The 24,650-nt window shown below is 65.1% G+C and overlaps 3 protein-coding genes across 5 annotated transcripts; 1 reads left to right on the forward strand and 2 right to left on the reverse strand.

Moving 5' to 3' along the window:
- Positions 1 to 213: 213 nt before the first annotated feature.
- LOC121082167 lies at positions 214 to 2,027 on the forward strand. Its single transcript, XM_040581509.1, has 2 exons — positions 214 to 534; positions 568 to 2,027. Exons 1-2 carry the CDS (start codon positions 214 to 216, stop codon positions 1,264 to 1,266), a joined length of 1,020 nt encoding a protein of 339 aa, XP_040437443.1. The 3' UTR covers positions 1,267 to 2,027.
- A 2,480-nt stretch (positions 2,028 to 4,507) lies between these two features.
- RASAL3 (RAS protein activator like 3) lies at positions 4,508 to 18,934 on the reverse strand. Its single transcript, XM_040581508.1, has 19 exons — positions 18,902 to 18,934; positions 16,452 to 16,854; positions 15,072 to 15,190; positions 14,894 to 14,957; positions 12,960 to 13,048; positions 12,782 to 12,870; positions 12,573 to 12,705; positions 11,776 to 11,874; positions 10,688 to 11,224; positions 9,950 to 10,094; positions 9,584 to 9,728; positions 8,748 to 8,984; positions 7,891 to 8,092; positions 7,632 to 7,735; positions 6,404 to 6,716; positions 5,660 to 5,785; positions 5,374 to 5,573; positions 4,830 to 4,905; positions 4,508 to 4,756 (listed from the first exon to the last, which is right to left on the reverse strand). Exons 2-19 carry the CDS (start codon positions 16,852 to 16,854, stop codon positions 4,607 to 4,609), a joined length of 3,231 nt encoding a protein of 1,076 aa, XP_040437442.1. The 5' UTR covers positions 18,902 to 18,934; the 3' UTR covers positions 4,508 to 4,606.
- A 539-nt stretch (positions 18,935 to 19,473) lies between these two features.
- Positions 19,474 to 23,762, reverse strand: PGLYRP2 (peptidoglycan recognition protein 2). 3 transcript variants are annotated; one of them, XR_005825925.1, is made up of 6 exons: positions 23,644 to 23,761; positions 21,460 to 22,299; positions 20,534 to 20,744; positions 20,157 to 20,451; positions 19,817 to 20,018; positions 19,474 to 19,722 (listed from the first exon to the last, which is right to left on the reverse strand). XR_005825925.1 is itself a non-coding variant. In XM_040581506.1 (6 exons), the coding sequence occupies exons 1-6, from the start codon at positions 23,702 to 23,704 to the stop codon at positions 19,672 to 19,674; spliced, it is 1,476 nt and encodes a 491-aa protein (XP_040437440.1). In that variant the 5' UTR covers positions 23,705 to 23,762; the 3' UTR covers positions 19,474 to 19,671. The 3 variants fall into 3 exon arrangements, 2 of the variants coding, with proteins under 2 accessions (XP_040437440.1, XP_040437441.1); XM_040581506.1 differs by having other exon boundaries at positions 19,817 to 19,834; positions 23,644 to 23,762; XM_040581507.1 differs by lacking the exon at positions 19,474 to 19,722 and having other exon boundaries at positions 19,745 to 20,018.
- Positions 23,763 to 24,650: the final 888 nt, after the last annotated feature.

Genomic DNA, 24,650 nt, shown 5'->3' on the forward strand with positions numbered 1-24,650 from the left:
CCAGCTCGCTCCCAGCGCGCTTGAACCCGGCAAATTCCAGCCACGTGGGGTGGTTTTTTTTTTTTTTGTTTGGTTGTTTTTTTTTTTTCCTCCCCCACCCCGTGTAGTTTCTTCTTCCTGGTGGAGCGGAGTTGTAACGCCGGAAGACGGTGCCCGTTTTTCCTCCTCCGTGCCGGGATAACACCGGTGCGCCCGCACCAACGCCGCGGACGGATGACACGCGTTGTAGCCACCAAGTCCAACTCTGAAAAGGAGCAAGCGCTCCGCATTTTTGGGGTGAGAAGAATTCAGGGAGGATCTGGGAAGCTCCAAGGGTCCAAGTCGCGATCCCGGAGGATTTCCCTCCATGAGGAATGCTCAGTCAATCGGGGATGTTTCTCCCCGCCGTTAATGAGCTCATTTAGCAGAGAAGTGGCTTCCCCCCACCCACCCCCCATCGCAGAGCTGGAAGGAGCAAAAGAGCTCCCAGGGGGATGCGTCCTCCTTTTCTGCTCCAACGGTCACAAATCCCACGCCGAGGGGGTTTGTTGCGATCTCGAATCCTGCGCCGAGGGGGTTTGTTGCGATCTGGGACCCCACCGGTGCTGGGATCCTGAAGGAATCTGGCTGCAGGGTGGTCGGTGCTGCCACAGAGGGATGTCACAGCATCAAGCAGAGGCGACGGGGAACACCAGCTCCTCCAAACAATGCACCGAGGGCGGAAATCCGGCGTTGAGTGGCACCGGGACGCGCCAAAAGCTGCTCCAAGCGGCACTGGGACGAGCTAGGATGAGACAAAAGCCGTTCCAAGTGGCACCGGGACGAGCCAAAAGCTGCTCCAAGTGGCACCGGGACGAGCCAAAAGCTGCTCCGAGCGGCACCGGGACGAGCTGGGATGCACCAAAAGCCGCTCCGAGTGGCACTGGGATGCACCGGGACGCGCCAAAAGCCGCTCCGAGTGGCACTGGGATGCACCGGGACGTGCCAAAAGCCGCTCCGAGTGGCACTGGGATGCACCGGGACGTGCCAAAAGCCGCTCCGAGTGGCACTGGGATGCACCGGGACGTGCCAAAAGCCGCTCCGAGTGGCACTGGGATGCACCGGGATGTGCCAAAAGCCGCTCCGAGTGGCACTGGGATGCACCAGGACGCGCCAAAAGCCGCTCCGAGTGGCACTGGGATGCACCGGGACGTGCCAAAAGCCGCTCCGAGTGGCACTGGGATGCACCAGGACGCGCCAAAAGCCGCTCCGAGTGGCACTGGGATGCACCGGGACAAGCTGGGATGAGCCAAAAACTGCTCTGAGAAGCACCGGGATATGCTGGAATGAGCTAAAAGTTGCTCCGATTGGCACTGGGATGCACTGGGACGAGCCAAGAGCTGCTCCAGGCGGCACCGGAACGTGCCAAAAGCTGCTCCGAGTGGCACCAGGACGAGCTGGGATGAGGCGGGACGAACTGGGATGAGCCAAAAGCTGCTCTGAGAGGCACCGGGATATGCTGGGATGCACCAAAAGCTGCTCCAATTGGTACTGGGATGCACCGGGACGAGCCAAAAGCCGCTCCGAGCGCCGGCAGCACCGCTCTCGTCTTCACGCCACGCGGCAGCGGTGCCAACCGGGCACGGAGCCCACTCCCCACCAGCAACGCGCTGGGGAAACGGGAATTCCCAGCACCGTGCCAAAACTCACCGCCGAGCCCACCGGCACCGCCGAGCCCCACTGCGGGGGCTGAAGACCGTGGAGCTGGCGGCCCCGGTAGCCCCCCGCCGGCTCCAACGCCACCCCGGCTGCCGGAGGGGGTCGATGAAAAGCTCCTGGCGCAGATCGGGGGGTCACCGGTGCAGATCGGGGGGTCACCGGCGCAGATCGGGGGGTCACCGGCGCAGATCGGGGGGGTCACCGGCGCCGCCGGCCCGTTTCACCCCGGTTAACGGGCTTGGCAGAGGTCGAGCTCCGGGAACCAGCACGTGGGGAGCCGCAGGGAAACGTTACCGGGGGTCCGGATCAGCCCCCTCCTCGGCAGAGACCCCCCTCCCCAGGCGGCAGAGACCCCCCCTCCCCACATCCCCCAGGCACCAGAGACCCCTCGTCGGCACAGACCCCCCTTCCCACCCCGCTCAGGCACCAGGGTCCCCTCATCTGCACACACCCCCCCCTCCCCAAATACCCCCGGGCACCAGAGACCCCTCCTCAGCACACACACCCCTCCCCAAATACCCCCAGGCACCAGAGACCCCTCCTCAGCACACACCCCCCCTCCCCACGCTCGTCGGACGCCTGGCCGCCCCCCCCCTCCCCAAACACCCACCCGACCGTCTGGGTCCCCTCCTCAGCACAGACCCACCCCCCCCCCCCCCCACCCCAAATGCTCCCCCCGGCCGCCTGGGTGCCCCCTATCACCACACACACACGCCCCCCCCCCCCCCCCCCCGGGCCGCCGGGCTCCGGGCCCGCCCTTCCCCCCCCCTCGCCCCCCCCGGTTACCTCAGCCGCCGCCGCCCCCCCTGGGCGCCCCCACCCCGCGTTTCAGCACCCCGGACGGGGCCGGTAAGAGGAGGGGGATGTCAGTCTGCCCCCCCCCTCCCCCCCAACCCCCCCGTGGGTGTCCCCCCCCGGTAGCGGCTCCGCTTTGTCCCCCACCGGGTCGTCCCCCCCCCAGTCCGGGGCACTCACCCTGCCGGCCCCCCGGGGCCGGGCCCGCCGGGCTGCTCCCCGTCAGCGCCGCCGCTGCTGCACCCGCCGCCACCTGCCCGGCTCCGGCCTCCACCGCAGCTGCCGCGCCGGGGACATGGTCCCTTTAAATCCCCCCCCGGGGGCCCGGCCGGTCCAGCCGCCGCTGCCGCCGCCGCCGCCGCCGCCGCCGCCGCCGCCGCCTCCTGCGCCGCTCCGGCCGCTCCCCCCGCCCCCCCTCCCGGCGGCGGGGCCTGACTACGTCACGCCGCGCGCGACCAGGCCGCCGCCGACATCTTGGGGGGCGGCGAACGGGGTCCCAGCGCCGCCTCCGCCGCCGCCGCCGCCATGTTGGCTCGCGCCGCCCCCCCCGCCCCCCCACGCCGCGCGCCCGCCCGCCCCGCCGCTGCGGCCGCCGCCGCCCTCCGCCCTCCGCCGTCCCCGGGCCGCGCGGCGCGCTCTGATGACGTGTGCGGCCCCGCGCCGCCGCCATCTTGGGAGTGGCGGGAGGAGGCGGGGTGGGGGGGCGGCGGCGCAGCGACCTTCCAGGAGGGCGGGGCGGGGGCGGCGCGGGGCGCTGCGTCATCAGAGAGCGACGGCGGCGCCGCGGCGCCATCTTGGGGGGGCGGAGAGGGAAGGTCTGGCGGCTCGGGGAAGGGGCGGCCCTGAGGGGACCCCGCGGGGACCCCTGGCCCTGCCCCGAGGGGACACCGTGGCCTTGTCGTCCCCAAAGTGCCCCCGTGGCCCTGTCCCGAGGGGACACCGTGGCCTTGTCGTCCCCAAAGTGTCCCCGTGGCCCTGCCCCGAGGGGCCCCTGCGACCCTGCTGTCCCCAAGGGGAACCCGTGGCCCTGTCCCGAGGGGACACCGTGGCCTTGTCGTCCCCAAAGTGTCCCCGTGGCCCTGCCCCGAGGGGCCCCTGCGGCCCTGCTGTCCCCAAGGGGAACCCGTGGCCCTGTCCCGAGGGGACACCGTGGCCTTGTCGTCCCCAAAGTGTCCCCGTGGCCCTGCCCCGAGGCGGCCCTGCGGCCCTGCTGTCCCCAAGTGGTCCCCGTGGCCCTGTTGTCCCCAAGGTGTCCCCGTGGCCCTGCCCCGAGGGGGCCCTGCGGCCCTGCTGTCCCCAAGGGGAACCCGTGGCCCTGTTGTGCCCAAAGTGTCCTCATGGCCCTGTTGTCCCCAAAGGGACCCAGTGGCCTTGCTGTCTCCGAGGGGACCATGTGGCCCTGCTGTCCTCAAGGGGACTCTGTGGCCCTGTCCCTAGGGATCTCTGTGGCCCTGTCGTGCCCAAAGTGTCCCCATGGCCCTGCCCCAAGGGGTCCCCGGGGCCCTGTTGTCCCCAGAGTATCCTCATTGCTCTGTCCCGAGGGGTCCCCGTGGCCCTGCTGTCCCCAAAGTGTCCCCATGGCCCTGCCCTGAGGGGTCCCTGTGGCCCTGTCCCTAGGGGCCCTGTGGCCCTGTTGTCCCCAAAATGTCCCCATGACTCTGTCCTGAGGGTCTCCATAGGCCTTTCCCGAGGGGTCCCTGTGGCCCTGCTGTCCCCAAAGCGTCCCCGTGGCCCTGCCCTGAGGGGTCACCATGGCCCTGTCCCAAGGGATCCCTGTGTTGTCCCCGAGGGCACCCCATGCCCCGAAGGGTCCCCGCAGCCCTATTGTCCCTAAAGTGTCCCCATGGCCCTGCCCTGAGGGGTCCCTATGGCCCTGTCATCCCCATTATGGGCCCAAACTGTCCCCACAACCATGTCCCCAGGGGTTCCCTGCTGTCCCTTTCACTGCCCCAGGTCTTTGGATGTTCCAGGCAGGCGTCGGGTGCTGGGGACAGGGTGGGGACAGAACCCCGGGGGGTGGCAGGACACAACCAAGCACCTTGTAACGCTGTTTATTGCTCGGGACACCCCGCAGGATGGGGACCAAACCTGCAGGAACCACAGGAGATGATGTTGGGGACATCGGGACGGTCAGTTACACGCTGGTGGCTTGAGCATCATCACCGCTTTCGTCCCAACCTCGCGTCAGCACCCGGCGTCCCGTCCTGCCGGGGGTGCCCAGGACGTGGGCGATGGCACCCCGCAGCTCCGCCTGGTCCCTCTCCAGCACCGCCAGCCGCCTCTCCTGCCAGGGGACCACGTCAGTGCCACCAGGTCCCCCGCGTCACCCCTGGGTGCACCCACAGCCCAGCTCTTACCAGCTCCTGGCTCTTCTCCTCGCTGGTCTTCAGCCTCTCCAGGTCCTTCTTCCTGGTGCCTTCAGCAGCCGTCAGCCTAACGGGGGGGGGGGGGTGAGCCAAGACCCTGCCCCGGTGGTGGCACCCGCTGATTGGGGGCACCCACTCCCCACCCCCACCCGGCACCCACTCCCCACCCCCACCCGACACCCACTCCCCACCCCCACCTGGCACCCACTCCCCACCCCCACTCGACACCCACTCCCCACCCCCACCCGACACCCACTCCCCATCCCCACTCGACACCCACTCCCCACCCCCACCCGACACCCACTCCCCACCCCCACCCGACACCCACTCCCCACCCCCACCCGACACCCACTCCCCACCCCCACCCGTCACCCACTCCCCACCCCCACCCGACACCCACTCCCCATCCCCACCCGGCACCCACCCCCCATCCCCACTCAACACCCACTCCCCCACCCCCACCCGGCACCCCACTCCCCACCCTCACCCGACACCCACTCCCCACCCCCACCCAACACCCACTCCCCACCCCCACCTGGCACCCAAATTGGCCGCGCGGGCGTTGGCCTCCTCCAGCTGCTGCCGCAGGCGCTCGAGCTGCTCCCGGTGCTGCCCCTGCTCGTGCCGCAGCCCCCGCTGGTGCCCCTCCACCTCGCCCACCTGCCTCTCCGCCAGCCGCAGCTTCTCCCGGTTCTCCGCCACCTCCTGCCGCAGCACCTCGATCAACCGCCCGTGCTGGAAGGGGGGACGAAGACTCGGGTGTGGGGAGGGGGTCTGGGGGGCACCCCCGTGCCGTGGGCTGCCACCCACCCTGGTGGTACCTTCTCCAGTGGGCGCATGGCATAGAGCTCGCCCTGCGCCGCCGCTGCCGCCTCCTCCGCGTAGCGCTGCCACGGCACCGTCGATTTGCGTGGTAGCGACACCGACGAGCGCAACTTCCCGTGACCCTACGGTGGCACCCATTAACGGCGCCGGTGGCACCATGAACACCACCCACCGAGCACCCACCCCAACACCAGGGTGACGGCTGCCGCGGCTTCCTGCAACCCTATGGCGGCACCGGTTAACGGCACCAGTGGCACCATCAACGCACCCACCCCAACACTGGAGCGATGGCACGATGGCTGCCGCGGCTTCCCACGACCCTATGGCACCGGTGGCATCCGTTAACGGCACCCACCGAGCACCCACCCCAACACCAGGGCGATGGCGTGATGGCTGCTGCAGCTTACCGCAACCCTACGGTGGCATCCGTTAATGGCACCGGTGGCACCGTCAATGCCACCCACCGAGCACCCACCCCACCAGGATGATGGCGCGATGGCTGCTGCGGCTTTCTGCAACCCTACGGCACTGGTGGCACCCGTTAAGGGCGCTGGTGGCACCATCAACGCCACCCACCGAGCACCCACCCCAATGCCAGGGTGATGGCACGATGGCTGCCGCGGCTTCCCGCAACCCTACGGCACCAGTGGCACGTGTTAACGGCACTGGTGGCACCATCAACAGCACCCACCGAGCACCCACCCCACCGGGACGATGGCGCGATGGCTGCCGTGGCTTACCGCGGCACCGCATGGCACGAGGGACCCCGGGGTGTCATTGGCGGGTGGCTCAGCCACCTGCTCGGCGCTGCCCTGCTTGCGCAGGCGCCGGGTGGCTTTGGTCTGTGCCGGCACGCTCTGGGTGCGCTGCACGTTGCGGCGTTCCCGGTTGGGTGGCGGTGATGGGACCAGTGCCGGTGATGGCTCTGGGTCTGGGCCATCCTCCCGGCTCCGGCCGCGGCGGATGCTGGTGAGGGACTGGCTCTTGATGAGGGGACTGTGCTTGCTCAGGTCCCGTGGTGGCACGAAGCCTGGTTTGAAGCTTTCTGCCTTGCTGAGAGGGGAGGTAGGTGATGGAGAGGGCCAGGAAGGTCCAGAACCATCCTGAACCCCACTGGGACCAGAGGCACCCCAGACCCCCTTGGGGTTGGACCCGTCTCCTGAGCCCAGCCTAGACCTGGACTACCCCAAGCTCAGACAGGACCAGAAACACCCCCTGAATCCATCTGGGACCAGGAACATCTCCTGGTGTCCACCAAATCCAGTCCAGACCAAAACCAGCACCTGAACTGGGACCAGAACCATCCCTCGCCTGGACCACAACCATCTTCTGGACCCACCAGGGACCAAAACCATCCCCTGAACTGGGACCAGAACCATCCTCCACCTGGACCACAACCATCTGCTGGACCCACTAGGGACCAAAACCATCCCCTGAACTGGGACCAAAACCATCCCCTGAACTGGGACCAAAACCATCCCCTGAACTGGGACAAGAACCATCCCCCACCTGGACCACAACCATCTGCTGGACCCACCAGGGACCAAAACCATCCCCTGAACTGGGACCAGCCTAGACCTGAACTACCTCAAACCCAGTTAGGTCCAGAAACACCTCCTGAATCCATCTGGGACCAGGAACATCTCTTGGAGCCAGCCTGGTGGCCACCAAATCCAGTCCAGACCAAACCCATCCCCTGAACTGGGACTGGAACCACCCCCAACCTGGACCACAACCATCTGCTGGACCCACCAGGGACCAAACCCATCCCCTGAACTGGGACCAGAACCACCCCCAACCTGGACCAAAACCATCTGCTGGACCCACCAGGGACCAAAACCATTCTCTGAACCCAGCCAGACCCACAACCACCCCAAACCCACCCTCGTGCCACCACTGTCCCAAAGCTCCTCCTGGCCCCACATGTCCACCTTGGTCACATGTGTCCCTCTGACCACCCACCAGTACCTTTGCTCCGCGGTGGAGCTGAGACGGACGGAGACAGGGACAGGGGTCCCCTCCCTGATGGCAGTGAGGATGGTGGGCAGGGGCTCCAGCTCCTCCTGCGTGGCCTACCAGGACCAGGACAAGACAAGGACATTATGGGGACAACGGGTGGCCGTGGGGTAAGTGCCATCCATGGGGCAACGGCCACCAGCTCTGTCTGTGGACAGAAGGAAGTGGCCAGCCTTGCCAGCTACCCTTGGGGACAAACGGGTGGTGGTACCTGGTCCAGGCTGGAGAAGATGTCACAGAGCAGCAGGTGGAGGGTGGCGAGCTCCAGAGCCAGGTCCACGTAGCCATCGTAGGTGGCCATGTGGACGCTGCTCTCGGGGTTGGCCACGCTCTGCAGGAATTCTGTCATGGTGCTGCAGTTGTGCTCCAGGAACTCGTTCATGAAGCCCATGTAGGCCTCCTTCTCTCCAAACCTGGGGACCACCATGTCCAGTCACCTGAAGGCCAGGAGAAGGCCTGGGCCACCATTGTGGTCATGGGCCAGGCCACCTCCAGGATCATGGTCCAAGTCATCACAACGTCCCTGCACCGTGTCACCACCAGAAGCCAGGACGTGGGTGAGGACACAACCATGTTCTCCGACCAAGCCACCTGCAGGTCAGGCCACCACAGGTGACACATGGGGCTCTTCATGGAGTGGAGATATCACAGCCCATGGCATTTATGGGACATCCCTTCTGCTCCATGGCATGTTGGGGACAACATCTCACAGCCCATGGCATTTATGGGACATCCCTTCTGCTCCATGGCATGTTGGGGACAACATCTCACAGCCCATGGCATTTATGGGACATGTCTGCTGCTCCATGGCATGTTGGGGACAACATCTCACAGCCCATGGCATTTATGGGACATGTCTGCTGCTCCATGGCATGTTGGGGACAACATCTCACAGCCGATGGCATTTATGGGACATCTCTGCTGCTCCATGGCATGTTGAGGACAACCCAACTGCCCCATGACCGTCCATGGCACGTGCCACACAGCATGTAGGGATGTCCCCACCACCCCATGGCTCCCCGATGGACATGTGACCCCCCGCCCAGTGCCGTCCCTGCCGTGACGTACGTGGTGAAGTTGGCCAGGTTCTGGATGACCTTGGCCACCAGGGTGAGGGTGCGGGTGGTGGCTTCGTTCGGGTACTCCTGGACGAGGCCGAAGAGGCTCGGGGACATGATGGCCGGGCAGAGGAAGCGCAGGAAGAGGGAGGCCGAGACCAGGCGCTGCCCGATGGGTGCTTTGCCCCGCGCCGTGCACTCATCCTGCCACGCCGAGAAGATCTCGCCCAGCTCCGCCGGGAAGGTCCTATGGAGAGACGTCCTGATGGGGGATGGGGTAGTGGGGGTGGGCTGGAGCCCCTGCAGGGTGCCACCCTGGGGTGTGGTGGGATGGCGTGCCCGCCATGCTGTGCTTGTCCCTGTGCTCGTCCCCTCTGCTGGCCTCCAAGGTTCTTCCTGGTGCCCATCTCCGTGTTCATCCCAGGGATGGTGCCCACCCCCATCCCTCTGTCCCCCATCCCCATGTCTGTCCCCAGGCTTGTACCCAGGTCCTGCTGGTGCCCATCTCCATGCTCACCCCAGGGATGGTTCCAGTCCCCAAACCCATCCCCATGCCCACCCTAGGGATGGTGCCCACCCCCTTTCCTGACCCTCGTGTCCACCCCAGGGATGGTGCCAGTCCCCAAACCCGTCCCCATGCCCATCCTGGTGCCACTGCCTGTCCTCCTGCCCATTCCCATCCCTGTCCCCAAGCCCATCCCTGTGCCCATGCCCATCTCCAAGCTTCTCCCGGCTCCTCCTGGCATTGGTGCCCACCGTCCTGCCTGTCCCATTGCCCATGCTGTCCATCCCCAAGCCCATCCCTGTGCAGGTGCCCGTCCCCATGGCCACCCGCTGTGCCCTTACTCGCAGGAGGTGGCGATTCGCTGGAGGGTCTCCTCGCAGACCTGCCGCAGGTTGTTCTGGTTGTCGGAGAGGTCCAGGCTGGCGCATTTGCTGGGATCCACCTCGCAGCTGTCATCCGAGGTGCAGAGCTGGGCCACAATCTCACCTGGGCACCAAGGGACAACGTGTGAGAGGTGTCCAAGTGGCCACCACCATAGGGATGGCTGGGACAAGCCTCCACCACATCCCCATGGATGTTCTGGGGGTTTCTTGCAGCCCAAAGTGCCCCCTAATGCCCTGTAGCACCCAGTAACTTCATGCCCAGGATGTCGTGCATCCCAGAACATCCCATAATGTCCCACAAAGCCCTGTGATGTTCGGCCGTACCCAGCGTGTCCTGGAGGTACTTGCCCCCCACCAGTTTCATGTACTCGTCAATGGCCTTGGTGGCCAGCGTGTTCTCGCGGAAGATCAGTGCCTCGCGGTCGTCAAAGCGGTCCAGCTCAGCTACGCCAAGGTCAATGAGGAACGACTGCCAGGACATGTTGGAGGGCTCAGAGGGCACCCATGGCCCCAGACTGGCTCCACCAACCCACCCCGGGAAGGGCCAGGATCATATCCCCCCCCCCCCCCCGCCCCCGTCCCATTCAAACACATCCATCCCATCAACTCAACTCATCCCAACCCAAGCCATCCAACCCCAACCCATCCCCTCCATCCCATCCCCTCCCAACCCAACCCATCTAACCCCAACCCATGTCATCCATCTCATCCTCTCCCAACCCACCTCATCCATCCCACCCCCTCCCAACCCAACCCATCCAACGCCAACCCAACTTATCCATCCCACCCCCCTCCTTCCCCAACCCATCCAACGCCAACCCAACTTATCCATCCCACCCCCTCCCAACCCAACCCATCTAACCCCAACCCATCTCATTCATCCCCTCCCAACCCAACCCATCCACCCCACCCATCCCACCCCAGCTCTCCCGGCACCCCCAACCCACGATACCCATCCCACCCCAGCTGCCAAACCCATAACACGTGAGGCGACACCCACCTCCCTCCTATCCACCCTCCCCCCCCCCTCCCCATGTCCCCCATGGCCACCACCCGCTCCACCTTGGCCTTCCCAGTGCTCTGCAAGACGTGGACCAGGGCACCAGCCAGCTCCTCCTTGTGCCGGACAGCGATGGTGGGCTCCAGGCGGGCGCACAGCTCCCGGTAGTGGAAGGTGATGAACTCAGCCAACTCCTTGTAGCGCACGATGGGCAGCACCCGCACCTCCCGGTAGCGCCCACGCACCCTCACCGACGGCACCCGCTCGCCTCCCCCAGGACCACTCAGCGGGTACCAGCGCTCCAAGGGCTGCCGGGTGGCTGCCAGCTCGGCCAAGGGGACAGTGATGGAGGCCATCGGTTGTCCAGGTTGGTCATCACGGCAAAGGGCGAGGGTGAGGGCACGGGTGGGTGGCAGGGCGGCCAACTGGAAGAGTTCACCCCAAAAGAGCTCACCATCGGGACCGGCCACCTTGGCGGTGGTACGGGCAAAGAGGGTGCCATCCAGGTGGAGGTGACAACGGAGCCGCCGCCGAGGTGGCAGGTCCCGTGCTTCGTACACCCACCGGCTCAGCGCCAGCTCCAGCCGCTCGCAGTTGTCCTGTCGGGGTGGGGGGGGTCATGGAGGGGGGGTGGTGTAAATCTGGGGGGGAGGGGGTTGGTGGCTACTGGGGACTCTGTGGGTGGACATGGGAATGGGGACAAGAGGGGACGTGGAGGGACAAAAGGGGATATAGGGGCAACAGGGAACAGGAGGGGACATAGAGGACCGGGGGGACACTGGGGACAGGAGGGGAAAGGGGAACTGGGGGGGACATGGGGGACTGGAAGGGGACACAGGATTCAGTGCAGGGACTTGGGGACAGGAGGGGACGTGGGTGACAGGATGGGACACGTGGGACAGGAGGGGACAACCAAGTCCTCAGGGGACAGGAGGGGACACAGGGACACAGGGCTGTGGGTGCCAGCAGGGCTCCAGGGTGGCTCATGCCCCAGTTTCCCCAGCCAGCCCTGCCAGTGGGCCTCATCCTGCCCACTGGGGAGACAGGGGGTGTGTGGCTGGTCCCCCATGTGGGCGTGCTGGGGGGTTCCCAACCCCTGGGGATGGGGGGGGTGGCCCATGTGTGGCCCATGGGTGTCCCGCGGTCCCACCTTGTTGGGCTGCACGGTCCGGCGCAGGTTCTCGATCCAGCGGTCGCGCTCAGCCAGGGATGTGCACCCAAAGGACCGGCTGCCCTCGCCTGTGATGATCTGGGTGCAGGGAGGGTGTCTGGAGGGGCACCCTTGGGTGCCTGGGAGGGGGCTGTGCTGGGGGTCTGGGTGACCATGGCTAAGGGCTGTGCTGAGGGGTCTTTTTGGTGCTGAGTGGGAGCACCCTGGGTGCCTTTGAAGGGTGCCCTGCATTCCGCTCCGGGGTTCGTTGGGTGCCCTGTCACGGTGCCTGGGTGCTCTGGGTGCACCTCCAGGGTGCCATGGGTGCTCCTCCAGGGTGCCATGGGTGCTCTGGACACCCTGGGGGCTTCTCCAGGGGGCCCTGGGTGCCTGTGCAGGGTGTTCTGGGTCTCCAGTTGCCACTCCAAGGTGCCTGGTGTACCCTGGATGCACCCCAGGGTGCCATGGGTGACTATGTAGGTGGCCACGGGTGCCCTGGGTGCTTCTCCAAGGTGCCATGGTGTAGCCCAGGTACCTCTCCAGGGTGCCGTGGGTGCCCTGGGTGCCTATCCAAGGTGCCATGGGTGCCCTGGGTACCTCTCCAGGGTGCCGTGGGTGCCCTGGGTGCCTATCCAAGGTGCCATGGTGTACCCTGGGTACCTCTCCAGGGTGCCATGGGTGCCCTGGGTGCCTATCCAAGGTGCCATGGGTGCCCTTAGGTTCTCCTTCAGGTTGCCCTCTGTGCCCCCCCAAGGTGCCCCAGCTGCACCCCGAGCACCCCCCTGCAAGCCCATTACCTGAAAGCAAAACTTCTCTCCCACGATGCTGCCGTGCACGGGCCGGACGATGACGTTGTCCCCGGTGAGGTCCAGCTCAGCGGCGCTGGGTGCTGGCAGCAGCGATTCCCGTGAGCCACTCCGGCTGGGCACCCTACAGGGACAGCACGGTCACCCAAGCACCCCCCCCAGCACCCCCCAACCCACCGCCTCACCCCACCCTGCCGGACCTTTCGCCGTTGGGGACCGTTGCTGCTGGGGTCTCAGCTTTGGAGCCACCACGACCTTTCCGCTCCCGGAGCCTCTTCCACAATAACCCCTGGATGGGGTGAGGAGACGGGTGCCGTGTCAGCCATGGGGGGGGGGCCAGCACCCTGGGGGGGGGGCTGGGGGTAAGGGGGTGCCCACCTTGACATTGCTGAACTGCAGGGTGGGGGAGGTTTCGCTCTCGCTGCTTCTCCCGGCACCTCGGGTGCTCCGCTCATCCACAGCGGAGTCTGGGGGGGGCACCCAGCATCAAGACCCCTCTTGCCCAGCACCCTGAGCACCCCAACGCTGCACCAGCATTTGGGGGGGGCAGGATACATCCATACCTCCCCTCCCCCCTGGGGAAACATCAGCCAAAGCTGGAGGAAGCAGCCAGGTGCCTGGTTCTGGGTGCCCAATCCTGCACCTCCCCCCACCCGTAGCCCCCAGTTGCAGCCGAGCTGTGGGTGCTGCAGGTGGGCGCTCAGGGGTGCGAGGGCGCAGGGATTTATCCTGATGCCCCACCTCCAGTGCTGCAAAGCTCAGCACCCATCCAGGATGGTGTCACCCTGGTGCCATGTGGGTGCTGGTCCAGGGTGCTGGGGTCACTCACCTCCCTGCGCGGCGCAGAGCACCCAGCGCCGGGGCCCCATGGCGGGTGGCGATGCCGGTGTGGGGTGCAGGGGGGAAGGCGGTAGCGGTTATCGCTGCCATCGGCAGGCACAGCAGCGGGGAGGAAGCGGTGACGGTACAAGGCAGCCTTGCGCATCACGCTTCCTGCATGGGGCTGGTGTGGGGCACGGCGTGGGGCACGGCACAATGCATGGCAAGGGGCACAGGACATAGCGTGGGGCATGGGGCACAGCGTGGGGCACAAGGCACGGCGTCAGGCATGGCACAACACACAGCGTGGGGCACGGGGCACGGTGTGGGGCACAGGGCACGGCGTGGGGCACGGCACAATGCATGGCAAGGGGCACAGGACACAGCGTGGGGCATGGGGCACGGCGTGGGGCACAAGGCACGGCGTGGGGCATGGCAAAATGCAGGGCATGGGGCAGGGGGCATGGTGTGGGGCACGGCAGAATGCATGGTACGGGGCACGGGGCATGGCGTGGAGCATGGCACAGGGCATGGTGTGGGGCACAGGGCACGGCAGGGTGCGTGGCATAACACACAGCGTGGGGCACAGGGCATGGCATGGGGCACGGCACAGGGCTTGGCATGGTCTGCTGCATGGCACAGTGCATGGTGCATGGTGCATGGTGCACGGCATGGCACAGCAGGTGTCATAGTGCGTGGTGTGGTGCACAGCATGGTGTGTGGCATGGTGCATGGTGCACAGCACGGCACATCACGTGTCGTAGTGCATGGCATGGTGCACAACATGGTGCATGGCATGGTGCATGGTGCATGGTGCATGGTGCACGGCACGGCACATCACGTGTCGTAGTGCATGGCATGGTGCACAACATGGTGCATGGCATGGTGCATGGTGCATGGTGCATGGTGCACGGCATGGCACAGCAGGTGTCATAGTGCGTGGTGCGGTGCACAGCATGGTGTGCGGCATGGTGCATGGTGCATTGCACGGCACAGTGTGTGTTGTAGCGCATGGTGCATGGCCATGGTGCACAGCATGGTGCACGGTGCACAGTGCATGGTGCATGGTGCAGAGCACGGCACAGCACGCGTCGTAGTGCATGGTGTGGTGCCCAGCACGGTGCGTGGCATGGTGCATGGTGTGTGGCGCACGGGGCATGGCATGGCACACGGCCGTGGTGCGCACACAGTGCACAGCGCATGGCGCAGGGCCACGTGGTGCATGGCACAACGCGCGGCGCAGCGCATGATGCACGACCGCGTGGCACACGGCACGGTGCGTGGTGTGGCACATGATGCACGAATGTGTGGCACATGACATGGCGCACGTCACGGCACACGGTATGGCACGTGGCCAAGGGAGCTCCACGCACCGGAGCCACACCAGAGCTGCACGCACACGGCTTGCACCAGCGCGTGCTGACATCCTGTGGCACCCGTGTGCGGTGGCGTGTGCGGTGGCGTGTGCGGTGGCGTGGGCCGCATGAGCTCACCAGTGTCCCTCGTGCCGCCTGCCGGTTTGGCACTCCCCGTCCAGTTCCTGCTCTTGCTCACAGCCTGGGGACACGGAGGGGTCAGCCAATGGTGTCCCTAGCACCCACCTGTGCACCCCAGGGGGTGTCGGCACAAGCCCCTGGGTTCCCCGGGGGACTCATGTCCCCGTGTCCTCACCTCTCTGTCTCTGCCCACGAGGACCAGGTGGCCGTCCACCAAAGAGAAGTTGGAGACATCCCACACCGGGGTGGCGGGTGCTGGTGCCAGCAGGATGGATGATGTCCCATGGGTGCTGGCTGGGGGTGCAGAGCAGGGTGTCGGTGGGCAGGGGGGCTCCCCGTGCCCCAGCACCCGTGGGTAGTGTGGCACTACCAGGGGACATGGCTGTCACACTGCTATGGGCGTGGTGATGGTGCCAGAGGACTATGGACCACCTCCATGGTCCACCATGGTGGACAGGTGGCCATGGAGGTGCCACCATGAGCGTGGTGACCTTGGGGGACACGTGGCCACAGAGGTGCCACCATGGGTGTGGTGATGCCAGGAGGGGCCAAACCTGGGTGGCTGCTCTGCCCAGGGCCCTGCCAGCACTATGGGTGGCCCCGCTGGCACCGTGGGTGGCCCCGCTGGCACTGTGGGTGGCCTTGCCAGGGCCAAGCCAGTTTTGCCAGATCTGGGTGCCGCTGGCACCCATGTGGCTCCACGTGCCACCACCAAGCCCCGTGCCAGGCACATGTGGGACCAGGGCCACGGGTGGCTGAGTGGGCCCTGGGGACAGGTGGGACCCAGCCACCCTGCACCCGTGGGTGCCCCCCCAACCTTGGAGGGCACCAACACCAGTGAAGCCTGGGCAGATCCTGCACCCTATGAGCCCACCGTCACCCACCCAGAGCCCAGCTGTCACCATCCCACCCATCTCCCCATCACCCACCACCCGTCACCGCCACCCAGTGCCCTCAGCCTGCTGCCCCCCGCCCACCACCCCAGATCATCACCCCCATCATCGTTACCACCCCCCACCCAGCATTATCACCCCCCACCCAGCATTATCACCCCCCACCCAGCATCACCCCCTACCCATCATTATCACCCCCCACTCAGCAGTGTCACCCCCCACCCATCATCACCCCCCTACCCATCATTACCATCCCCCACCCATCATTATCACCTCCCACCCAGCATTGTCACCCCCCCCATCATTACCATCCCCCACTCATCATCACCCTCTACCCAGCATTATCACCCCCAACCACCATTATCATCCCCCCACCCATCATCCCCCTTACCCAGCATTATGACCCCCCCACCCATCATTATCACCCCCAACCAGCATTACCACCCCCCACCCAGCATTATCACCCCCTACTAAGCATTATCACCCCCCACTCATCATCATCACCCCCTACCAAGCATTATCACCCCCCACCCAGCATTACCACCCCCCACTCCTAATCCCCAACCCCCACCCCTCCTCCACCCTTCCCCACCCCCCTCCGCCCACCGCCACCACCTCCCACCAGCACCCTGACCCCCACCCCCCGCCGTGCCCCCCCTTACCTGGCAGAGCATCATGGAGCACCTGCTCCACCTTGGCGCTGCTCTCCATGGGACCCTTCCTCTTGGAGACGGAGCGCAGGTACCACTGCAGGGTGGTCCTGCCCCCCTCGGCACCCCGCGTCTCCTTGGGACCCTTGGATGGGGCCGAAAAGGCCCGTTGGAAGAGGGACCGACGGGTGCTGGCCTTGGGTGCCCCCATGGGGGACGTGCCCTCGTCAAGACCACTGGGCTCGGGGTGGCTGTAGGAGCGTTTCCACCCCTGCAGCCGGCTCCAGTGGCGGCTCCCCGGGGACCCTGCGCCCCGCGCAGCTTCTCGGTCACCCACGGGTGCTGCTGTTCGCCACTTGTAGGTCTTGAGCAGGGCTGGTGGCTCAGGGCCAGGTGGGGGTCGCTCTGGGTCCATCTGTGGGGTGGGGAGAGACACGTCAGCCATGGGGTGGGGGGTGGGAGGTGGGAGACCCTTACCCGGGCACCCCAACCTACCATCCCCGCCCGGGCAGCCCTATCTGAGAGTCACTTTATGGGCGCCCCTATCCAGGCACCCCCACCCAGGGCACCCCGATCTGGGTGCCTCTATCCAGGCACCCAAGCCCGGACACCCCTATAAGAGCACCCTATATGAGCACCCTATATGAGCTCCCTATATGAGCTCCCTATATGAGCACCCCTACATGAACACCCTATATGAGCACCCTATATGAGTACCCCTATAAAAGCACCCCTACATGAGCTCCCTATATGAGCACCCTATATGAGCTCCCAATATGAGCACCCCTATATGAGCACCCCTGTAAGAGCACCCCTATATGAGCACCCCTACATGAACACCCCTATATGAGCACCCCTATATGAGCACCCCTATAAAAGCACCCCTACATGAACACCCTATATGAGCTCCCTATATGAGCTCCCTATATGAGCACCCTATATGAGCACCCCTACATGAGCACCCCTATATGAGCACCCCTGTAAGAGCACCCCTATATGAGCACCCCTACATGAGCACCCCTATATGAGCACCTCTATATGAGCACCCCTACATGAGCACCTATATGAGCACCCCTATATGAGCACCCCTGTAAGAGCACCCTATATGAGCACCCCTACATGAACACCCTATAAGAGCACCCCTATATGAGCACCCTATATGAGCACCCCTATATGAGCACCCCTATATGAGCACCCTATATGAGCACCCTATATGAGCTCCCTATATGAGCTCCTATATGAGCACCCTATATGAGCACCCCTACATGAGCACCCCTGTAAGAGCACCCCTACATGAGCACCTATATGAACACCCTATATGAGCACCTGTATATGAGCACCCTATATGAGCCCCCCTATTGGGTGCCCCCACCCTGTGCCCCCCTATCTGGCTGCCCTTATCTGGGGGTCTCAATCTGCCCCCCCCCCCCAGCTCCCCAATCCAGGCACCCTCATTGGGGCCCCCCACATGGCCGCCCTTCTCCAGGGCACCCTCGGGCCCCCCCAGTTTGTGTCCTGTCACCCAGGGCACCCTTAACTGGGACCCACTTTGGGGCACCTTGGGGTGCCCCTCGCTGTGGGGTGGCTCTGCCCACCCTGGGGTCCCCATTTCCATGGGTGGCCCAGCCACTGTGGGGGTCCCCCCACCCCGTGGGTGCCCACATTTCTGAGGTGCCCCTGCCACCCAGGACCCCCCAGTTTGGGGGTGCCCATGTCCCCAGACTGCCCCTGTCCACTGGGGGGTCCCCATCTCGTGGGTGCTGCTGTCCCTGGCCACCCTGGGGTCCCCCCACCCACGGGTGCCAGTACTCCTTGCAGCACCCATCCCTGCCGGGGCGCGGTGGCACGGCAGGTGCGGCAGCATCAGCCTTTGGTGACAGTGGGGCGCGGTGACACCAGGGCCGGGGTGACACCCCGGCAGGTGGCCTGACACCCCCGGTGGCCCCGAGCGCAGGCGGGTGCTGGCAATGCTTCCGCCGCTGCCGCCGCTGCCGTTCCCCCCACACCGCCACCCCGTTTCCTCCTGGCACCTGCACCCCGTGCCAGGACCTGGCCAGCACCCCAGGGTGACCCCAGGGTGGGGGGCTGGGTGCACCCAGGACCTCCTCACCGTCCCCCCCCCACCCCCCGGTGAGATGTGGGTGCCTATGGCTCCAATTTCGGGGTGCCAGCACTCCAGAGCTGACCTGCAGAGGGGGTCCAAACGCTGGGGTGGGACGGTTTTGGGGTCCCCCCCCAAACTTGCAGCACCCTACAGCACCCCATCACCCCCCTCCCCAGAACCCCATCACCCACACCCCCCGCAGCACCCCATCACCCATACCCCTCCCCCTGCAGCACCCCAGGGTGCTGCCTCACCCCACCCCAGCATCCTGCATCTGCCACGTACCCACCAGGCTGGAGCATCACCCTGGGGTGCCCCCCCGCCCCCCCCATGTCCCATCCCCCCATCCCCGTGGTACCTCGGCTGTTCTCTGGCACCCTGACTCGGCCTCCCCGGTTCCTGTCGTGGCTTCCCCATGTGACCAGGCAGGAGTTTCAGTCACACCCTCACCTCCGCCTCTGCCCCGATGATGTTATCTCCGCTCCCAGTTTACGCTGGGCCACAGCTCGGGGCATGTCGAGGGGGGTGACCCACCCTGGACCACCCCCCGAGGGGGGCTGGGGCCCCTGGTGGCCAGGGGCACGCATTGGGTTTAAACGCCATCATTAGGTTTCAGAGTGAACGGGTGCTGGAGCTGGCAGTTCCCGGGTGCTGTGGTGGGGGGTGCAGCGTGGGAGCTGGATGTCCGTCTGGGGGGTGGGATATGGAGGGGGGGGTCTCCTTGGGGGTCATGTGGGGTCCCCAAGGCGTGGGGTAAGGGGGGGACAGCGCTGCTTGGGCATATGTGTACACACACACACACGTGTGCCACAGCACCCAGCCCTGCAGCAGGTCCTGGGCACCTGGGTCCCTCAGGTCCTCTCCCATGGCCATCCCCTCCCCCATGCCTCAGTTTCCCTCTTGATGTCCAGAGACCACCCAAAGCTGATGTCCTGCCACTGACTTTATTGCAGGGGGATTTCTGGTGGCTTGTGGCTACAGGAAGGGGCTGCTGGGCCAGTGGGGCCAGGTCAGGAGCCTCCTGGCCCGGTGCCAATCTGGGCCAGGATCTGTCCAGGCTAGTAGGCTTCAAAGTTGAGGTTCTTCTGGGCCAGGGTCCATCAGGGTTGGCATCCGTTGGGCTGGTGTCTACGTGGACCAGGGTCCATCAGGGTTGGCATCCATGGGTTTGGTGTCCACCTGGACCAGGGTCCATCAGACTTGGCATCCGTTGGGCTGGTGTCCACCTGGACCAGGGTCCATCTGGGCTGGCATCCATGGGTTTGGTGTCCACCTGGCCCAGGGCTGATCCCTGATGACATCCCTTGGCTCAGGGTCTGTCTGGACCAGGGTCCACCCAGGCTGGCACCCATAGAACCAACATCTGTTGGACCAGGGTTCATCTAGACCATCACCCATCAGGCCAGCATCCACCTAGATCACCATCCAACCTCTCCCGCACCCATCCAGACCAGGATCCAGAGGGCTGGTCCTCACTGCAGAAGAGAGAAGAAACCGTGACTAGCCCCACCACCACCTCCACCAACCCACCACCCTCCCAGCCATGCCAGCTGGACCAGACACCCCAACCGGGCACCCAACCTCCAAGCCATGAAGATGCCACCGATGCTCACCTTGAAGCCATGCCAGGTCTCAATCTCATGGAAGAGGGAGTTGCCGGGGCAGCTGGTGTGACCCATCTGGCGGTGGCCACGTAAGGTGTAGTTGGGATGGAGCCGGCCAGTCCTCACGGCGCAGGGCAGGAGATTGTCCCGCACCAGGGCAATGGCATCACGGTCTGGCAAGGTGGTCGAGAAGTCTCCAACGTAGCTGACGCCGTAGCCTTTGGTGTTGTAGCCTTTGGTGTGGGCACCCACCCAGTGCCAGCCTCGACCTTGGTACAGGTACCCATCCGACCCCACCACGAAGCTGCAAGCACCCACGGGTCAACCTGAGCCACCTAGGGATGGGTGGTGGGGACCACGGTGGGGTGATGGTGACGGGGTCTCACCTGTAGCCGATGTCATCCCAACCACGGGTGTCCTGGTGGAAGCGTTGCATGGCACGCATGGCACGGGCGCAGGCGGTGAAGGTGCGGCACGGAGCGCTGGGTATGAAGGTGTGATGGATATAGACGGAGCCCAAGGGGAGGGTCAACGGTTTGGGGGTGCCCCGGTAGGGACGGGCACCCCACATGCACCGGGGCACGATGGCCGGGCACGCTGCGAGGGAAGGCAGGTGGTGGAGGAAGGGGACATGCCTGGTCCCATGGGCGGTTGGACCCATGGCAGTGTCCCCTGGGGGTCTTGGGGACATGGAGCATCTGCCCAGCTGGGGAACACCTTGGCCTGGGACATGATGGTGTCCCCTGGGGGTCTTGGGGACACGGAGCATCTGCCCAGCTGAGGAACACCTTGGCCTGGGACATGGTGGTGTCCCCTGGGGGTCTTGGGGACACGGAGCATCTGCCCAGCTGAGGAACACCTTGGCCTGGGACATGGTGGTGTCCCCTGGGGGTCTTGGGGACATGGAGCATCTGCCCAGCTGAGGAACACCTTGGCCTGGGACATGATGGTGTCCCCTGGGTGTCTTGGGGACATGGAGCATCTGCCCAGCTGACGGACACCTTGGCCTGGGACATGATGGTGTCCCCCTGAGGTCCCCTCATCTAGGGGTAACTGAGGACACACTGGTGTCCAGCCAGGGGACATGGTGGTGTCCATCCAGGGGACACAGCGGTGGTGGCCACCATGCCAAGCCACATGTCACCACCGAGCTCTCAAAGCTTGACTCCCCTCGGTGCCACCTACACAGCGGTGCCACCAGAGACCCCACCCCCACCCAGGGTGCAGCTCTCCACCCACCCTCCCACCCAATTTTTTTTGGGGGGGGGGGGGACAGAAGATCTGCTCCCACCACCCAGTGCCACCTCCCTACCCACATAGACCTCCGTGAAGTCCCTTGCTGCTTGGCGAGCAATGGCCACCACCTCCTCCGGCTCCACGTCCTCCAGGAGCTCCCGCGTGGGTGGCAGCACCTGCAGCACCCTCAGCATCGCCGCCACCTCCTCCTCCAGCTTCTCCGGTGCCACCAGCGCCCCAAAATCTCGCCGCCGGTAACTGCTGGGTGGTCGCCCCTTCTCCGTGCCGTTGCCCGTCCCATAGTAGCCCCGGAGGAGATCGGCGAGTGGGACGGGTGCTTGGGCCAGCTGGGCACCCAACAGCACCCCATCCATCGCCGCGTTGGCGACGGCATCGGGGATGGGGGAGGGGGGTCCCAGCAGGGTGTAGTTTTGGGGGTCACTGACGTCATCCCAACAGCCGGCGGGTCCCAGCGCCGGCCGGTGGCCACCACTGTCACGGGCCAAGAGGAAGGATGTCCCCAAGGCTTCGGTGATGGTGACGGCGTAGAGCGCATCGACGGGTGGCTCCAGGGTGGGGACAGCCCACCCCAACGCCCGCCTGAGGCCAACCTCGATGCCGGCGAGGAGGGGTCCCAGGGTGACGGTGGAGCCGTCGGGTGCCAGCACCGCGCCGCGCTCGGGCGCTGCGGTGTCGTGGTGGAGGAGTTGGGTGAAGAGCAGCCACTGCTCGCGGCTGAGCGTTGGTGGGGCTGCTGGGACAGTGGGTGGGTGGCCCAGCACCGCGCGGCACCCCGGGGTGCTGCAGGCACCCAGTGCCCGCGCCAGCTCCGGCACGACGCCGGCGAAGCCGCGGCTGGTTGACTCCAGGGCTTCCACCATCTCCACCACGGAGTCCATGTGGCGCGGTGGGAGACCTGCAACGGGGGACAGGGGGACCTGCAGGGGCACCCATGGGTGCAGGGGGTGGCTGGAGTGTCCTGGGGTGAGTGGGGGGGCTTGGGGTGGGGGGATGTGCCCGAAACAGGGGGGATGCACCCAAAATTTGGGGGGATGCACCCAAAACAGGGGGGATGCACCCAAAACAGGGGGGATGCACCCAGAAGTGGGGGGATGCATGCAAAATTGGGGGGATGCACCCAAAATTTGGGGGGATGCACCCAAAACAGGGGGGATGCACCCAGAAGTGGGGGGATGCATGCAAAATTGGGGGGATGCACCCAAAATTTGGGGGGATGCACCCAAAACAGGGGGGATGCACCCAAAAAACTGGGGGAATGCACCCAAAATGGGAGGGAAAGCACCCAGAAAAAGGAAAATGCACCCAAAACTGGATGAATGCAGCTAAAACTGGGTGCAAGCATGCAAAACAAAAGCTAAAATTGGGGTGAAAGCACACAAAACTGGGTGAATGCACCCAAAATGGGAGGGAAAGCACCCAAAACTGGGTGAAAGCACCCAAAACTGGGCAAATGCACCTAAAATTGGGTGAAAGCACCCAAAACTGGGTGAAAGCACCTAAAACTGGGTGAAAGCACCCAAAACCCGGGTGAAAACACCCCAAAACAAGGCAAAACCCCCCCAAATCAGGACGACCGCACCTGCTGCCAGCACCCAGATCCCAAATCCCCCCCAAACTGGGTGCAGCCCCCACCCCCACCCCACCCACGTGGGCACGAATTTGGGCTCAAATCGCCCTAATTAGGGGGAAAACCCCAACCAGCTGGCGGGATTTTGGCTCGAAAACGGGCTCGGAGAAGCCCCTGCGGTTGGCACACGCGTGGTGGTGTGTTGGAGCGTGTTGTGGCGTGTCGCTGCACCTCGGGGTGCGTCGTGATGTATTGTGGTATGTGGTGATGTGTTATGGCATGTTGTGGCATGTCGTGGCATGTTGTGGTATGTTATAGGGTGTTGTGGGGTGTTGCCTTGGCGTGTCGTGGTGTGCTGTGGTATGTTATGTGATGTCGTGACGTGTCGTGGCGTGTTGTGGTATGTTATGGGGTGTTGTGGGGTGTTGCCATGGCGTGTCATGGCATGTCGTGGTATGTTACAGGCTGTTGTGGGGTGTTGCTGTGGGGTGTTGCCGTGGCGTGTTGCAGTATGTAACGGGGTGTTGTGGGGTGTTGTTGTGACGTGTCGCGGCGTGTCGTGGTATGTTATGGGGTGTTGTGGGGTGTTGCCGTGGCGTGTTGTGGCGTGCCGCGGTATGTTACGGGGTGTTGCCGTGGGGCGTGTCGCGGTGTGGCGCGGGGTGTGCCTACCTGCGGCGTGCTGGGCGCAGAGGCTCAGCACCAGGAGCCAGGGGAGCGTGGCGCAGGACATGGCCCCCGTCGCGGTGTCCCGTGTTGTGGCCGTGCCGGACTTTGTCCCTGCACCCAGGCCCCGATGTCACCGGGGGTGGGGGGGGACACGGGGCGGGGCGGGGTGGCACACGTGTGTGTGGTGTCAGTGCTTCCAGCGGGGCAGCGCACATGTGTTTGGGGGGGGGTGTAACACGGGGAGGGGGGGGAGGAAGGGGGTACACATGTGTGCATGCGTGTGCGCATGTGCACATGTACATGCGTGTGCATTGCATGTGCACGGGGTGCGTGTGCAGACATATGGTGCATGGAGGGTTGTGCGTGCATACGTGTGCACACATGTGTACATGTGGTTGGGGGGTGCACAGGGCGTGTGCATGCGCTCTTACATGCGTGCAAACATGTGTGAGCCCATGGCATTGCCATGTGTGCCCATGGCATTGGCGCATGTGTGCAAGCCAAGGATGAATGTGTGTGCACACGTGTGTGCCCATGGCATTGGCATGTGTGTGCAGGCAAAGGATACATGTGTGCACACGTGTGTGCCCATGGCATTGGCATGTGTGTGCAGGCAAAGGATACATGTGTGCACACGTGTGTGCCCATGGCATTGGCATGTGTGTGCAGGCAAAGGATGCACATGTGTGCACACGTGTGTGCCCATGGCATTGGCATGTGTGTGCAAGCCAAGGATACATGTGTGCACACGTGTGTGCATGTGCATGCAGAGGGGTGCGTGTGCCACAAGGGGGGTGGCATGGTCAAGGGGTGGCAGCTGGGGGAGGGGACAGTGGGGACAGGGTGGTGACATCTGGGGGGACAGTGGTGACAGGGAGGTGGCACCTGTGGGGGGACAGGGGGGTGGCATCTGTGGGTGGACAGTGGGGACAGGGTGGTGACATCTGGGGGGACATTGGGGACCAGGGGGGGTGGCACCTGGGGGGACAGGGAGGTGACAAAGCGGTGGC

Source organism: Falco naumanni, unplaced genomic scaffold, assembly GCF_017639655.2.
Source record: "Falco naumanni isolate bFalNau1 unplaced genomic scaffold, bFalNau1.pat scaffold_386_arrow_pat_ctg1, whole genome shotgun sequence".
Classification (NCBI taxonomy): Eukaryota; Metazoa; Chordata; class Aves; order Falconiformes; family Falconidae; genus Falco; species Falco naumanni.

Excerpts from the sequence above, each read along its gene's own strand:
- LOC121082167 (XM_040581509.1), top strand. The coding sequence starts at position 214 with ATGACACGCGTTGTAGCCACCAAGTCCAACTCTGAAAAGGAGCAAGCG. Across the intron at positions 535-567 it reads CCGAGGGGGTTTGTTGCGAT|CTGGGACCCCACCGGTGCTG; the intron begins CTCGAATCCTGC and ends GTTTGTTGCGAT.
- PGLYRP2 (XM_040581506.1), bottom strand. The coding sequence starts at position 23,704 with ATGTCCTGCGCCACGCTCCCCTGGCTCCTGGTGCTGAGCCTCTGCGCC. Across the intron at positions 22,300-23,643 it reads CTGCGCCCAGCACGCCGCAG|GTCTCCCACCGCGCCACATG; the intron begins GTAGGCACACCC and ends CCCCCGTTGCAG. Across the intron at positions 20,745-21,459 it reads CTTCACGGAGGTCTATGTGG|CGTGCCCGGCCATCGTGCCC; the intron begins GTAGGGAGGTGG and ends CTTCCCTCGCAG.
- RASAL3 (XM_040581508.1), bottom strand. The coding sequence starts at position 16,854 with ATGGACCCAGAGCGACCCCCACCTGGCCCTGAGCCACCAGCCCTGCTC. Across the intron at positions 11,225-11,775 it reads GGACCGTGCAGCCCAACAAG|GACAACTGCGAGCGGCTGGA; the intron begins GTGGGACCGCGG and ends CCACCCCGACAG. Across the intron at positions 9,729-9,949 it reads GTACCTCCAGGACACGCTGG|GTGAGATTGTGGCCCAGCTC; the intron begins GTACGGCCGAAC and ends CTTGGTGCCCAG.